The sequence below is a fragment of the Cupressus sempervirens genome, chromosome 9, assembly GCF_028749045.1.
Source record: "Cupressus sempervirens isolate cs-2001-9-10 chromosome 9, ASM2874904v1, whole genome shotgun sequence".
In the NCBI taxonomy this organism is placed as follows: Eukaryota; Viridiplantae; Streptophyta; class Pinopsida; order Cupressales; family Cupressaceae; genus Cupressus; species Cupressus sempervirens.
The window spans coordinates 623,687,491-623,705,563 of NC_143126.1; the positions used below are offsets into that span (position 1 = coordinate 623,687,491).

Consider the following 18,073-nt stretch of genomic DNA (forward strand, 5'->3'; position numbering starts at 1 on the left):
CCTTGTATATGACTAAGTGTTTGACACTAATAGACAACAATAGTTAGAGATACCAACAATCTCCCCCTTTGATATTAGTGGAAAAAATAATTTGTCATGATTACATCTTTCTAATGATAATATGAGTACCCCCCTTAGCCTATGACTCAGTTCTTGTAGAGCTTCAAAATATTTGTTGACTGATCAATCAAAGAATAAAACATACAATATGTACAATACTCTAAATTGTTTGTTTATTTCAATGTCATACCCTGTCTATCTTCTGAACTCTGATCTGCAAAATTATGACTCTACCTCTTCTGATCTCACATTTCCCTTATAATCATTTATCCATTCAATATGTAATCATCATTTTATTTCTCCCTTATTTTTGACATTTGTGGTTGTTACTAGGGTTTAATGGGTGGAATCAAATCGTATTTTTCAATAAAAGGATTTATGAACCTAGTAAATCATGGAAATGACATAATCCCATGTGGTTCTCATTGATTCCAAAATGTGATTTTGCAACTCCAATCTAGCTACCAAATCAACCAAACTATCTATTATCGAAAGATTGTGATCTTCTTGAATAAGATCTTGTGTTGATTTCAATTCTCACTGCATGACCTCCAAATGAGGTATTAGCAGAGATTGGATAGAGATTAACTTTTCTCTCATGCTGCTACTAACTACCTGTAGCTCAACCAATTTTCATTGAGCAAATAATAGCTTATTATAATGTCTAATACTGGATTTAGATGTCAATGATATTGAACTGTTGGTCTGCTACATATCAGATTGAATTCATTGGATGTTTTCCCGAAGATCACTGGTGAATCTTGGCACATCACACAAAATGTTGTACAAATGTTGTACCTTATTTATAAGCTCCTCAGTTCTGTATATGTGCCTGCAACTCAACTTTTTTCTCAGCAATGGTTGTTGAGATTTTCGTCACAACCTTATTCTCAAATTTCTTGCTTGACCACACCATCAACTTATCATTTTCTTCAATGTCTCCAACATTTATTTGTTCAACTTTATGTACAAGCTGGGAGTAATTAGGAATTTCCCATCAAAATTTTGTATATCAAATACATCTACAAAAATGTCCTTGATATCATACAATACTTGCCTCTATTGATGCTCTCTTCTCATCTCTTCCCGTTTCTTCTTTTTCACCAAAATTTCTTGCAACAAAATTGTTTGCTCAAGAGTGAGATTTTCCATATCCCATTTCTCTTGAGATACCTAAATTATTTATCTAAAATCTTATATCTAATATGAAACAAATTTATCACATATTTAATTACATAAATTATTATTTTTACATTGCCAAATATTTTTGAATTATATAAATATATATCATTTTTCTAATAAATTAATTAATACATGATACATGCATATACATATACATATATAAATAAAAACTATTATATTTCTACAGATCAAAGTATTACATAAATATATCTATTTTTGTAGATAACATTAAAATTATAAAAAAACATTATATAAAAAGGTTAACTAAGATAAGTGTGATCCCTTAGAACTGTTGAAACATGGCTGCATATAAACTATCATATTTTTATAGTACAACTTGTATTATATAAATATATTTATTTTTAAAGATGACATAGTAGCTTTAAAAATATATATTAAAAGTGAATTAGACTTGTCGTTGAATTATTGAACCATGATTTACTCTAATAAGCTAACTTAGACATCGTATCTACATATACATATACAAATAAATACTTATCAATTTTTCATAGGTCAAAGTATTAGATAAATATATTTTTTTCTTTAGATAACATAAACATTATCAAAAAACATTATATACAAATATTAACTAGAACAAGAATCTCCCTCATGAACTATTAAAACATTGTTATAAATAAACTATTATATTTTTATAGTACAAAATTTTACATAAAGCTTACAACAAGAGAAGGATTGGAAAAATGAAACAGACAAATCATTGGCAATATTTTTTATGCCATCAATCCACATACCCTATGAGGGGCCTAGCTTTTAGCAACCCAATCATGTAACATGATTTTAGGCATAACCCTCTCTGTAAAGAAACCTATTAAGGTATATTTTTTCTCTAATTCACATGCATTGTCAAAGTCTTGGATACACAAAACAACATTAGAGATATTAGAACACATACATCATGGAATGCCTTTGAGACAAACTTGCAAGGTTCTTTATTAAGGTGTGTCATGGTTACCCATTGTCAAGGCTTCAATACTAACATCGATTACTAGGTTGAGGTTGATTGAGGCCATTAAAAAGCTCAAGATCTTGCAATAAATTCTATATGAAAAGGAAAAATCACACAACACAAATATACTACACTAAAGCAAGAAACCAAAACATTAACAAAGCACATAACCTACAATTGCAACAAAGTTCGATTGTCTACTAAAAATATATTAAATTGCTAAAATATATCTAATTTAATTTCTTGTGAGCTTACAAATACATGATAAATTTAAATACATAAATTATAATGTTAATGCTAATATCTAAAAAATGTTACGTAGATATATCTATTATTTTGGATGACATAAAAATGAAAATTAACCAAGTACATAGCTTTTAATATGACAAGAAGGAGATACTTTCCACAACAAGTTTAATTGTGATGTTGGTGAGGATTCAAGTGTGTACTTTCACTCTAACTAGAGGGCACGCCCTCCAATTGCAATAAAGTTTGATTGTCTACTACAAAATATTTTAAAGTACATAAACATATCTAATATTTTCTAGTAAGATTACAAATACATCATATATTAATACCATAAATTATAATTTTTATACTAGAAAGTATTAAATCAACATATTTCTTTGAATGACATAATGAAGAAATTTGACTCCAACAAATAACTTTTAAGTTGGCAAGTAGGAAACATTTTTCATAGCAAGTGAAATTGTGATATTGCTATTAGTATTTCAACTTTGTAGTTTTAGGGTTCTTGACTAAAAAAACTATATAGTTAAATTTCAATGACAATACAAAACTTCTAAATTTCTATTCCATTCCCAATGAGAAACCTAAATTGTTTCACTAAAATTTTATACCTAACTTGAAATAAATTCATGACATTTAATTACATAAATTATCATTTATATAATATCAAATATTTTTAAATTACATAAATATATCTTATTTTTCCAATCACATGACTAATCCATCATATAGTATACATACACAAACTTTTACTTATATTATTATAATCCAAAATGTTACATAAATATATCTATTTCTTTAGGTGACATAAATAATATAAAATATATAATAAAAAGGTTAACTAAGTAGCACTAATCCTTCCCGATGTACTATTGAAGTATAATTTTATATAGGAGACGGCTATCCTCCATTCAAATTATACAGTTGACCAATTTTCAAAAAATCGTAAACATCATGAATTTTTTTGAAATCTAGTTGAAAACAACAAAAAATTTCGAAAAAAATCACATTTTCATGGATCTTAAAAAGAAGAAGAAAGTTTTGACTTTGTTTTGTCTTTAGTGCATTTTGAATGGAGATTAGCGTGTCCTTTTTATAAATATCAACAACTATTTTTCTTTTTAGAATATATGTATTACTATATTTTTATAAAAAACTATGCCAACATCTATTATTTAAAAATATATTTAAAATCAAATAAATTTATTAACTGAAATATTTTGATATTAAACCACCTAAATCACGTTTCGAATGAAATAACAAAATGATAATAATAATAAATAGAGAGAAAATAAAATAAAATAGAATTATAAACAAACGAGTTTAACAAGTCAACGAGACCGTACCGACACAACCACAATAATATAACATTGGCCGCCAAATTAGTCGAACCAGAAAGAAAATATTTCAGTCGACAAACCAGACGTTCTCTCGCCATGGATAATAACAATATAATCATTCACCTTGATTCACATTTATTGAAGCTCGATCTCTTGATTCGTATACAGTTCGAAGAGAATTTAAAATAATAGTTGAACCTAGCTCAAATGTCATTCAACAATCTAGGGGGAAACAAATTCCCAGTCAAGAGTTGTACTCTCCAAGAAAATAGCTCAAAATCTTTTTGCATGGAGTTGCTGTGGCAGAGAAGTGTTGCAACTTTGAGGGGATATGTTTACGAAAACACTTTGCAAGCGCCAACTGCCAGAAGCGGAAAACATTAAAGAGTCGTGCAAACATTATTATTACAACACGCGGAGAATTTTGTAAATGGAATTTAGCATTTAATGGCGAATCTGCGCCGCTTCTCAATTACTGCGATCTTCAATTCCCAGATGAGGTGAAGAAGAGGTATCGAACGGCGTTAAAACAAGAAGCTGGCAATAAATATGCAGCGGCGTTCAGAAATATTACCGGCGGGCACGGATTAGGCAGAGAAGGCGACCGGCGGATAACTAGGATTGTTCTGGAAATGGTAAATTTTTCGGTCCGGCCCGGTTTATTTCGTTACACGCAATTTTCTTTGAAGTTGTCACAGCTACACACGGAATACGTTGTACAAAGTTATAAACCCTGGATTTTGGAACTGTAATGGCGGTCTCTACGATCAACATGGAACAGTACGCTCCTCTTTTATTTACGAATTCTTAATTTTGAAACCCTAATGGCGGTCAGTACGATTATTATTATGAAATTAGTACGCTTGTCTTTTATTTACAAATTCTGAATTTGAAACCTACTGGCATTCATTTAGGATTAAAATAAAATAATATTGTTCTCTTTGGTTACAGATTCTCAATTTGAAACCTATTGGTATTCATTTGGTTGCTGGAATACAATCGGAATAGAATAGAAAATTAGAATATGATTTCTATTCTTTGTTTGGTGCGTGGAATAGGAATACGTATTTTCATTTTAGTTCCAAAATGAGCTTTTGTCCATTCCAAAAAATACCTGTAATTAGAATTGCTATTCTTGCACGCATTTTAACTTTTTCAAATTTAATTAAATTTTCAAATCCACTTTGACCTGGGGTGAGCGCTGAAACTTTGTTTTCAATATTTTCAAATATTTCAACGATTTTCCAATGGCGCCGATTGCATCTTCAAAAATATTTTCAAATGGCGCCGATTGCAAGTTAACCCTATTCCAATTTAAGCTTGCATAACCAAACACGGGATAAACAAGATTGGATTGCATTTTTCCATTTCTATTCTTCATTCTCCATTCTCATTCAAATTTTCTATTTTAATTCTCAATTCCTACGCGTGCAACCAAATGTCCCTTAGAATTAAAATGAAACTGTCTTCATTCTTTACAACTTCTCAAATTGAAACTCCAATAGAATGCATTTAGGATTAAAATGGAATAATATTGTCTTCGTTTTGAAATTCTTAATTTGGTACTCTAATGGCACTTATTTAGGATTAAACTGAAATAATATTGTTCTCTTTGTTTGCAAATTCTGAATATGAAACAGAAATGGCACTCATTTAGGATTAAAATAAAATATTAATATTGTCTACTTTGTTGACAACTGAATTAGAAACCCTAATGATACTCATTTAGGATTAAAATGAACTAATAATTGTTCTCTTTGTATACAAATTCTGAATTTGAAACCTGTTTGTCGGTCATTATGATCAAATGGAACTGTACTGTCGTCCTTAATCTACAAATCCTGATTCTGAAAGGCTAATGGAGATCATTAGGCTTAACATGAAATAGTACTCATGTCTTTTACTGAACTTGAAACCCTACTAATGGCAATTAGGATTAAGGTGAAACCGTACTGAGTGAATTAGCCACACGCTCTGGACCAGGACATGTACTACGTAGAGGTGGAGTGAGGACAGGTGGCTGTAGAGCGCACACGTGTTAAAGGAATGTGTCCGTGTATGAGCTGGTAAGTCGTTGAAGGCCATCATAAATAATGGCGGCTATCATGATAGACAGAAAGTGAAGATTGAGGCGTTCTTGAGTTGTGGGCCAAGGAAAAGGTGAAGGTGAAAGCATGGCGGGGCTTCTTCGTACGCTTCTGGCCCACCATTATTAGGGTTTCAAATCAAATCAGTCAGGGTTTGCAAAGATGGTTTTAACGGCGTCACCTTCTCGTCAGAATGTCTTTTCGGAGAAAATTGATGTTATTGGGGGGGATTCTGGCGGGACTTTACCGGGTTAACTAATTACGGGGTTAGTGAGCGACATAAAGGAGGTTGTGACAGATTTGCAGGGTTTAGTGAAGTAAATGTGAAATTTATGTTCGCGGAGATGTAGTTGCCATGACAAATGCTTCATTAATGACGCCTTCTCGCTTGCTGTGCTTTAGGTGCTTTTCTTCTTCTTCTTCCTCTTCCGTCTTTAACATTATAGTTTTTTCAGTTGTTTGGAAGTGATTTTTTTTGGCTCTTCGAAGACATGAGCTGAGCGGCAGTGTGTGTTCGAGTTTGAGCGAAGCGGATGTTTTGAAGGAGGCAGCAGCGGGACTTACTTTTCCATGATGATGAGGGAAAACTATTATTAACGCTCGTGTGGAGTGGACCGAAAACAATGATTTTCTTGTTACAGGGCTCCAGAATTGCAAATGTCAGGGTTGCATTTGAGATTTAAGTGAGTACTGGGTTCTGAATTCACCTGGCTGGAAGATTTTGTCTCCGAAATGTTTGCTTTCACGATTTTTTCGCAGTATGATTTGTTTTCTGAACCGTTGCTTCCGCACATTTTAACGTCACAGTCCGCCACTAGCGATCATTATGGAATTTGATGTATGCTTGTTTTGTGTATTTAGTTTTGTTCTTATCGGAATCTTAATTTTGCACTGTGTTTTTGAAATGTTTTCGCTTGCTTCTGTATATTTCATTTTCCCTTTTGTTTGTAAGTTTGTAATTGGTTGGAGCGTTAAAAGTAGACGATGTAGTTCCATGAGTTCTTAAATTGCTGTTATGAAAATAAAATTTGATGTGTGCGTGTGTATTTTATTTTCTTGTCATTGGGATTTAAATTGTGCGGTCTGTTTTCAAAAATATTTTTTGCTGCTCTGTATTTTTCTCTTTCTATTTTTTTAACAAGTTAAGCAATTTGTCGAGGCCTTAAAAATGAATGAAGTTTCTTAAAAGATTTAGTGTTCTAAAATTAAGGTCTCAGGACGAAAGTAAAAATTAGTCTGTCCGTCTCGACCAGAGGACACAACTTGAGCGTAGGTGGAAAAGAAAAATGCAAAATATCACACTTGAGTTAATAGCTAAGTTTCTGCCCTTGATTATTTCCAGAGAGAAATCCGTCGTCATTTTTTTAGAGAGAGCCTTTGCCGTATGAAATATTTTTCATAGAGAAATCCTTTCATATACATTTTAGAGAGAAATCTTCGTCATTTTTTAAGAGAGAGCTTTGTCGTATGAAGTGTTTTTCAGAGAGAAATCCTGTCATTTACATTTCAGAGAGAAATCTGTCATTTTCTTTTCAGAGAGAAATTCTCTGCAATTATTTATCGAAGAGAGCGGAAACTAATTCTTTGAGAGAGCCTTTTGTCGTATGAACTATTTTTCGGAGGAAAATCCTTGGTTGTTTATTTTTCAGAGGTAGAGAACGGAGATTTTTCGGAGAACAAGCCTTTGTCGTATGAAATCTGTTGTCCTTTGAAAGGCCTTTATCAAATCAGTCGTATAAAACTGTGTCCACTCCACCGTAGAGACGATCGTTCGAACGGACTAGACAAGTAACCGACAAACTCGATCGAGTGATATATTGGAGTTCTTTCCCTTCTAGGGTTTTATTTAAAGCTGTGAGCACATTTTCTTGAAAATAAATAAGGTCGTAAGCTACAATTTGAATCTTTTGTACAGATTCCGCGGATTTTTACTTACATCTTTTTCTCCAGCAAGAATCTGACATAATGTTCACTTTGCCCGCAGGAGTGTAAGACATCAGAATACCGGCTGATACCAAGTCGTTTGGAGTCGCAGTTAGAAACTTAAAGTACGCGATCTCAATATTTCCTTGAATAACTATTTGCTTCCGATCGCCGACAGCTACAATGCGGATGTTTTCACCATGCCAAACTCTCTACAGCAGTAACGTGATACATGCCTTGGCCTTCTTTGCAGTCTGCATATTCTTCAACAGTACCTCAGGTCTGAACTAATTTCATTCGCAGCTCAAATTTCCAGTAGTAAAGCATTTTACCTTGTGATTTCTCAAGTATCAGCTCGAAATGGTTCAAGCATAGAATTCTGACCTGATCGCTAGAATATATGCGTGCATTTGCACAATATTTTAAAATTTTGTCGCTAATCATTTTATTTGATGATTTTTTCTTCAAATATCAGCTTGGAACAGTTCAAGCCTGGAATTCTGACTCGATAACTAGTATTTTGGCGTGCATTTGCATAATATTTAAAGTTTTGTTTCAAAGCATTTCAACTAGTGATCTTTCTAAATTTCAGCTTGAAACGGTTCAAGCATGGAAACCTGACTAGATCACTAGCATATTTGCGTGCATTTGCCATAATATTTAAAATTTTGGTACAAAGCAAATTTCATCTGGTGATTTTTTAATAAATATCAACTGGAAACAGTTCAAGCAAAGAAATCCTGACTCGATCGGTCTAACATTTTCCAACGTTTACAAAATAATTCAAATTTTTTTGTTGCAGGCCTCTCAGGAACGAGAACTTCCCACTACATCGGCACATCGAAAGATGCGAATTCCAGCTTCGAAAACCGCAGGCTGCTGGACGTCGGTAGGTCGAATCACGGGAACTCCATTTTCACACCTTTTTTCGAAAAAACAAAATAGCGTTAAACCTGACCATTGTATTGACCAAATATGCAGCTAGCTCAGAGCGGATAGGAGAAGCATGCGCAAAAGAAGACATAGCAGTGTTTCAAGGAGCCACCACTCCGATGCCGAACGGCATTCCCGTCTACACAGTCCAAATCATGAATGTGTGCGTGACAGGCTGTCCAATCGCAGGAGTCCACCTCACATGTGGATGGTTCAGCTCCGCACGACTCATAAATCCCAAGATATTCAAGCGTTTGAAATACAACGACTGCCTGGTGAACGATGGTAGGCCGTTAAAATCAGGAGGCTCCATATCCTTCCAGTACGCCAACTCTTTTAAATACCCCTTGTCTGTTTCTTCAGTTAAATGCCCGTAAATATAATACATATAACAGAGACCCCTCCGTCTCAATTTTTTCAGCCTTGCGAAGGTTAAATAAAAGTATAGCGGGTGGAAAATATTACGCCTGCGGATTTTACAGTACCTTACATTCCAGTTCCCTTTGTAAAATGTAAATAGAATACGCAAGCATATCATGTAAACGATGCAGATTTTTCACATTAGTAGAGAAAAACTGGTCAGCGAGTGTTTTTTTGGGTTTGATGTTGTGTCGCCACTTTTGTACCTTTCACAGCGGTATATATTTTGTTTCCTCTGGTTTACAAAATTGTTTGGTCGTTTATTACTAATTTGTTAATTAGCTGGAAATTCGTCGTACGGTTTCATTTTCTGCCATAGGATTTTTTTTAACTTTTGTTATATAGCATGATTTTTGTTTCGAGGGTGTGCACGGACGCTTCGTGGAGATTTAATCTCAGATAATAATGTTATAGTTGGACATATCTATAGTCTGGTACGGCAGTCCCAGTATCAATGCAGTCGCAGAAAATTAAACGAAATTGGGTGAACTTAAAAAAGAGAAAATGAATAATAAAGAATCATCAATGTCGCAGAAAATTAAGCGAAATTCAATGGGAAAATTTGGGTGAGCTTAAAAAAGAGGGTAAGTGAGTAATAAATCTGATAGAGAATTGTCCGAGAAAATTTATAATGAACTTTTGGGCATTATCGAGCATGCTGAAAGAAAAAGTAGAGGGGAAGCAAGACCCTAATGAATTATCAGATTGAATTTAATGAAATATTCTTTACTAATTATTATTATCTTATAATAATTTAGGTTTTTTATAGTAATTATCTTTATAATCTATTAAAAAAGTAGTGTGGAAATTCTATTCGTTGAAAAATTAGGATAATTAAAATGGAAAAATCTTTTTGGTTTTTTTTAATTTGTCTAATTGAAAATAGAAATCTAAATTGGTTTTTTTTTTAAGTTTTATATTTATTTTGGTTTAGTAGTTGAAAAAAATATTATAACAAAAATGGGGAAGTCTAATATCGAGCCAACATGCCTCGTGATGATGAATAATGTATATTTTATTTCTTAATTTGGACTTATTGTGCTTACAAGTTTTGAAAATTGAATATTCTAATTTGAACTTTTTATGTACTATTAGTTAGGAAAATAATATATTTTAATTTGAACAATTTGGACGTTCTTCTCTTCTTTTACGAGGTGGCTATCCTCCCTACAAATTGCACCATTGACCAAATTTCAAAAAAAAAAAGAAAATACTAATTGTCTTTTGAAATTTTCAACATTTGATCTTCATGTATATTTTGAAAAAGAACTATGTTTGATTTTTTTTTGTTGTCTTTACTCTAGAGATTAACAAGTGCCCTTCTTCCTTAAGTTCTGAAAATTGTATATTGTATTTTGGAAAATTGTGCTATTGTGGGATGTTGGAAAAATAATGTGGAAAAGTAGTTGTGGTGGAATGGTAAAATATAGTCTATTGTAGTCTCTTAAGTTAGATTTTATGTTTTTAATTTTGAAAATGAACATTCTTAAACATGTATTAAATATTTTGTAAAAATTTTAAACTGTTTTTTATTAGCTTACTAAAATTTGAATCATTTTATTTTGGTATTGGAACAAGTGCCATGTGTATTTTAAGTTAATAGTTCAGGAAATTATTTTACTTGTACACTTTCACGCTTGGGAAAATTCAATTAGTAAGTAATTATTTTTAGAAATTAAATATATATCTAAAATTTTCTTATTTATTTATAGTAATATATTTTTATTATAAAACTACAAATATACAATTATAAATAAAACTATGTAATTTAAAACTACTCATAACTAACAATTTATATATTATAACAAATTTTATTATCTCTATAAAAATTCTATAAATTAGTATTACAATTTAAAATGCCTAAAATATGTTATTATATAATCTAAATATAATATAATAATATAATATACATTACATTATATCATATATTTTCTAATAATATATTATTGTTTACAATACAATTTCCTATGACGAATAGAAAACTCAATTAATTTATAAATTTTATACTCTACAAGTTACATGATTCACTAAATTATTATAGTTTTATTTTTTTCGGCCAAATTTGTACGGAATTATTTTCTTATTTGTAGATTATTTACTTAAACACATTTCACAATATGATTATTTTAGAGTGATTATGTTGAATAATTTTTTTTGGTTAAATTAGATTTTCAATTAATCTATTTTTGTGATCTTATACAATTGAAAAGTGAGACATATTATATGTTCTACATAATATCTAGTTATATTTTTAGACTTTTTAATTAATATATTTATTATTAATTTTTTTCTTCGAAAACTTTATATTTATATTAATAAAAAAGTTAATTCAAAAGAGAGTTCTCAATATAGAGTATAATTTGCATCAAAACTTAGAACTTACCTAAGAAAACATATGATTGTGCTTAACATCTAGATCCTATTTATATATTTAATATTATATTGACAATTTATTAATTATAACTTCCCACAATAACTTTTCAACTACACATTCAACTTATGAATAATGGTGTATCTTTTAGATGTCTACAAAATATAATTATTACTATAACATTTGAATCATATTATATTAAAAATATTTAATTATGTCAATACAAATATACAATTAACTATAAGGCAAATACACACACCATTATTAGCATGCACTTGTTCAATTTTGTAAATTAGTAGAGTCCACTTTTTATAAGTGGATGAAGTTGTGAGTGGACCAATATAACAAGTGCCACATAGTGGCTTAGTACTTGTCTTTAGTTTTGAGTGTAAATCCAATTTTAATTTAATAAATTTACTATAATATATACTAGCAGTCGCATGCTTTTGTACATGCAACAGTGCGCCGATAGGACATGAGATTTAAGAGAAAAATGTAGAATGAATATTAAATAATGTAAATATAATTTTTTTAAAAACGAAAATACAAAAATAAAAAAGTTGAAGATTAAAACATAAATACAAAATTTACAATATTTAGGAAATTTGAATATTGCTTAAGAAATTTGTTCAATAATTTCAATATTTTACAATTACATTCAACTTATCAAATATTTAAAAAATAATCATTTAAAAAAAAACACATCAAAAAATTTAATACGAAAAATTAATAAGAGAAATACAAAAAAATAATATGAAAAATAGCGACATCTCTAACAAATATTCTATCGACTAAATAAATTATACAAACTGAAAAAACAATACTTAGAGAAAAACACTAAACTAATATTAAAAAATAATTTAAAGTAATTTAAAAACTAAAACCTAAATCAATTTTAAAAATCAAAAGTTTAATAAATAGAGACCACAGCATAATGATCACAAGTAATTAGTTTTTAAATAAATAACAAAAGAAAAAAAATAGCTAAAGGTGGATATTTAAAATATAATCGTATGTGAACAAATTAGATTATTAATAATTTTTAATTTAAATAACATAATATTTACTAAAATATTTTAAATAGATTAATAAATATTATTTATTTAAAGTAAATTTATCAAATATCATTTAAAAAAACAATCAAAATATCTATTATGAAAAATTAATAAGAAAAATACAAAAATATAATATGTCTAACAAATATTCTATTGACTAAATAAATTATAGAAACTAAAAATTAATATTTAAAAAAAAATTAAACTTATATTTAAAAAAATTAAAAAACTAAAATCTAGATCAATTTTTAAAATTAAAAGTTAAATGAATAGATCACAACATGAGCTAATGTGGAGGAAAAAGAAAAACAATAGTTAAAAGTGGAGATAACAACTAATAAATATCAAAACAAGAGTTAAAAGTGGAGGAAGATTTTTTAATAAAAATGGTTGGTAAATAATTAACGGGAAGGATTTTCAATTTTCTGGCCAAACTGACAACTTTCCTGGCCAACTTGCAAATTTTCCATCAAAAATTAAATTTTTCGGAACAAAGTTCTCACAAATAGCCTATCGGCTAAAAAATATTATAATAAGTAAAATTATTATATAGTTATAATAATAATCATAGTAATAAAGATTTTTCTATTCTAATTATTAATTATTAATTATAAAGAATAATTTTATTTTATTTTTTTGATCAATAAACGGCCGAGGCCTTGGATCATAGATTAAAAATACATTAAAGATACATAGCGTTTCTCCGTTCAAACGGGCATTGGTAGGAAAGAACGGAGAAGAAAACCTCCAGTCTTGCCTGAGACTTTTGTCCTATATTATTACATATACATAGGGGCATACCCCAGAATTTATCAGATACAGACAATTTCACATGGGCATTCTCGTGGACATATTTGTCTAGCAAGAGTTCCTTCCCTCTCGTAAACAAATAGGATCAACCACTTCGCTTTATCAAAAATCTATCTGAAAAAACATCTATCTTCCAAATATCATGAATCATTAGTAGCATTAGTCAATTCAATTCACATATTAAGAGTAAGGAGAATCGTTAATAAAATTAATGCCTATACCTTCTTTAGACAGATGATAAATTAATATTTTAAAATTTAAAATTAATATATCTCCTAGTTAACCAAACGTTTCAGATAATCCTTTACCCTCTTACTATGACAGATAGCCCTAACCTTAAATCAACGAGTTATCTGAAACCATCTGACTGTCTCCAGAATGAGACCACTAATTCTAATGCAGTACTTAGATTCTTTCTTACAGAGATTCATAATCACAATTCTTTATACCTACTACAGAGCTTAAAGTTGACAGCAGAGGATATAACAATCCCTAAGATCTAATTGAAACTACTGAGTTCTAAGGTAATCACTTATCTGATTGCAATCCATTGTCCCAAAATCCTTAAATAAAAGGAGCAACTGCATTTAAAGAAGGAAAAAGCTTACATAATTTCCCTTGTTCCAAGAAGTTAATAGAAATTGTAGGTGAGGGGACTAGCATAGTATCCTAAATCAATCTGAACCATAATAGGATAGAAAACTAAAAACCATGAAGCGATAGCCATAAATTAGCACTAAAAGCTATCCACTAACCAAAATAAGGCATCCATCCTGACCCATGCATCAACCAACTTCCTTGACAAAAGCTAACCTAAGGTTATCTATACTACATACCCTAAAAAGATAAATATTATAGATGACCCAAATCTTAAAGATAAAAAACCATTCATATTCCCTACTACAACCCGAATTTCTTGCTACTCCTTGGTTCCAAGTTTGCTAATCCAATACATGACTCCAGAGAGACTTCTGATTGTCTACTAGGAGCCCATAAATGAAATAAAATCCTACTCCCTTATCGGGAAACTAAAGACTATGAGAGGAACTTCACACCCTAACCTATTGCCTCCTCCTATTTAACATGACCTGTACACAAGACAAAATTGTAAATTGTCCCTCAAATAACATATTACTCAAGAATGAAATAAACACCAAAACACTCAGAGATAGATACAGAGAAAAGATAAGCCTAAATCCATAGTGCACATCGAAAAGGCACATTAAAGTATCCAGTAAGCGTCATGAGGCGAGTGCCAAATACTACCACTTACTCCATTCTGTATTAAACAAACTTGAATTCCAAAACCAGATTAAAAGCTGCGAAAGAAATGCACCGAAGAGTAGAAAATATAAAGTTCAAATAGCTTACCAAGCAAATGTATCAAAGCACAAATCAGAATTGAAGCACATGCACACTAAACCATAGATAAAGTTACTTTGACTAATAAACTTTTCAAGTCAGGTTACAGTATAAGAACTTAATATCGACAGAAAATTCCCAAAATACCTGAACCTCAAAATTACAGAGGATGAAATGTAATACTGGATAAAGCATTAGCTGGAACTATCAGTTTAAATATCTACAAACGCCTACTACTATGTAGAATATGGGCTAATAAAAAAACCAGAATCTACAAACTATATACTGCAAGTATCAAAATACATAGAGTCCTTACATATGATGTGAAATTAAAAAACTCTACCCCCCACCTATACTTTTAGAGTGACCATAACCACTTCTGGGTTTGTCTGCCTCCTCCATGCCAATGATCGAAGGAATCTCAAAGCGTGCATTAGCCCTGCTTGTCTTCTCCGATTTGAGAATGCAGAAATTTAGGGCGTTAAGATTTCCAAAGCTCACACCTGGTTGCACATACGAATTGAATAAATTGAGATAATCCTAGACCCATTCATTATTGCCCTCCAAAATGATTCCTCTCCATCGCAGAAGGAAGAAGACATTGGCCTCCATGCATGGCCATTCCCTGGAAAATGCTAAGCTATCCCTGATTATGAGGGATTGATGTCGAGGGGCAGTTTCCAAATCTGCAGCACCCACTGGAAGACTCATATATTTTTTCAGGTAAGGGGATTCAGAATTTATCATCAATGCTGCGTACAACCTTTTCCAATCCCTTCCTCCACACTAGGCTGAAGATGTCATAACAGAGCCTTATAATTTCTTCCTTGCCTCTCTTCGCCCTTACCATTATTCCAATAAAAGAGTCAATGATAGAGCTATTAGTCCTCCATGTTGCAGAATAATCAAAGACATCTTCCCCTAGGGTTCTATTGACTGCAAAACGAACCATATCGTCAGACATTATTAGGAGGTAGCTTCACCTCTCAGGCTTCACTTTCCCTAAGAAGGCCATCATTCTGGTTCTTCGTCGAGTGGAAAACGTGGATATTGGTCTCCATTCAAGCGATATGGGGTTCACGGAGAGAGGAGTCCTTAAAGCTAAACAAAGATCGACTAAAAAACCAGAGACCCTCTCTCACATCCTTACATCCTGCAACAACTCGAGAAAAGGTTTCCAAAATCTACAATGAAAGCATGAGGTCTGTCATGATTACAACCTGGCACAACTGTTGATAATGCCTCCTCACATGTGAGAGGATTACAGCTTGGACATAGACTTTCATGCACCAAACTGCATTCTAGATTCGAGATATCTCTCCAGAATCTCATAATATGAGAAGGATAATCATGACTCTGATATGGCATGCTTAAGACATTATTAGAAATTGCAAACCACTGACTAAGTACTGAATGAGGCAGATTTAGCTCCTACGAAAGTAAATTTAATATCAGCAAAAGGACATCGATACTATAATAAGTAAGAGGAATAGTTTTAAAATAATTAATACACCAGCTAGTTCATCTGAGGTTATATTAATACAGAGAGTGACTAATATTATTATGTATATTGACATATACTTGTCTATATGTATTTAGATGAAATAATTATTATTATGATAAATCTAAATAAAACCCCTTTTTAAAGTTAATACAGCTAAACTTAACAATTATTTAAATAGCTATTAGTCTAATCTAGTATCTATAATTATTAAAAAAATAAGACTTTAAACTGCCATAGCAATAAAGAATTGCTAATCCAAAAAAATGAATGTTTACTAATAGCTACTGAGCTTTATTTAAATGAAAATCACTTAATTAAATTGTCCTTATGTTCTAATTCTTTCAGCTTATAAGTATGTCATAATAGAGATAGATTAATTAGTTCTAATGTTATATAGAATTAAATCTATATAATCTACTAAAGATGTATTTATTTATTTATTTGTATAGGTCAATTGAATATGAATGTTGTCTATATGACTATAGATATTTGTATCTTTTAATCGTCTTAGCTATTAGAACTGTATAGCTGGACCTAAAAGCATTAATATTACACTGAGAAAATATTAAAATTAATTGTAAACCAAGATTGATTCCTCATCCGTGCCCCTGTTAGTGAGCCCATCAGCCATCGAATTTCCTTCTCAAAAAATGTGACTAATATGGATATCTTCAAAATTTTCCAAAAGTATTAGAACTTCTTGGAGTTTTGCGTTTAAAACCCAATTTGGGGTCTTTTCTGCCTAATAGCATTAAGGACAACCTGAGAATCACCTTCGATGAAAACTTTGGACAAACAAAGATTGAGACAGAGATGTAAACCTCTCTCCAGGGCTTCTAATTCTGCCATGTTATTAGAAGAGGGTGGGAGAGGGGATGCTAGCTTTGCTATCCACCGACCATCCTCATTGTTAATGATGCAACCAACACCAGCAACTCCCGGGCTACCCCTTGCAGCACCATCAAAGTTCAATTTGTGCCAACCTGGAGGAGGGGCCCTTTGGCAATTTTCCCTTGCCTCCTTATTTCTTGCTGGGTATACCAGAGGAGGATTGATGAGGTTGGACCAGTGTTTTTTCATGAGTCCATCCCAGAATGAGAAAGAACCTTCTTCATGCAAAGTTTTCCTGAGATTAGCATTCATAACTTCCACTATTGAAACTACTAGTTTGAGAAGAAATCTATCTGAATTCAGCTCCTTATCCTTAAAAATGCAACGATTTCTTTCTTTCCACAATTCCCATACCACTATAGAAGGACAAATATTCCAGAGCTTACTATAGACCCCGCGAACCAAATTTTTAGGCCAAGAACACAACAGTCCCTTAAGAGAATTTGGAAAAGGAGTTGACGATCCGAGTCGTGATCTAAGCCAATCCTAGCAAGAAAGAGCGAAAGGACAGTTGAGGAAGAGATGATCAACATCTTCATTGCTTTGTTTACACAGAAAACACCTATGTGGACCAGTAATACCAAATCTAGATAATTTGTCCACAGTCAAAACTCTATTTTGTTGGACAAGCCATAAAAAGAAACCAGCTTTAGGGAGGCATGCTGCGTCCCAACACAGCTTTAGAGGGATCTCCACCAAATTCCATCGTTGCGAATGGATGATAGCCTTATACCCTTTTTTCACACTATAGATTCCATCCTTAGATCCAGCCCATATAAGTTTATCCAATCTTTTAGATTGTTTAATGACTCTATTAGAGATAATCTTTTCATACGCAACAGCTAAATCCGGATCAAAATCTGACTCCTCTAGAGAGCGCCACCACCATCGCAAAACCCCATCCAATATTTCCTTAACT

The 18,073-nt window shown here is 31.6% G+C and overlaps 1 protein-coding gene across 5 annotated transcripts; it reads left to right on the forward strand.

The window, feature by feature from the left end:
• Positions 1 to 3,814: 3,814 nt before the first annotated feature.
• On the forward strand, positions 3,815 to 9,409 carry LOC149540251 (TPD1 protein homolog 1-like). 5 transcript variants are annotated; one of them, XM_089799533.1, is made up of 6 exons: positions 3,852 to 4,578; positions 5,733 to 6,287; positions 6,375 to 6,568; positions 7,870 to 8,088; positions 8,611 to 8,697; positions 8,790 to 9,409. In XM_089799533.1, the coding sequence occupies exons 4-6, from the start codon at positions 7,992 to 7,994 to the stop codon at positions 9,116 to 9,118; spliced, it is 513 nt and encodes a 170-aa protein (XP_089655659.1). In that variant the 5' UTR covers positions 3,852 to 4,578; positions 5,733 to 6,287; positions 6,375 to 6,568; positions 7,870 to 7,991; the 3' UTR covers positions 9,119 to 9,409. The 5 variants fall into 5 exon arrangements, with proteins under 5 accessions (XP_089655663.1, XP_089655659.1, XP_089655660.1 ...); XM_089799534.1 differs by having other exon boundaries at positions 3,852 to 4,433; XM_089799535.1 differs by lacking the exon at positions 6,375 to 6,568 and having other exon boundaries at positions 4,009 to 4,433.
• Positions 9,410 to 18,073: the final 8,664 nt, after the last annotated feature.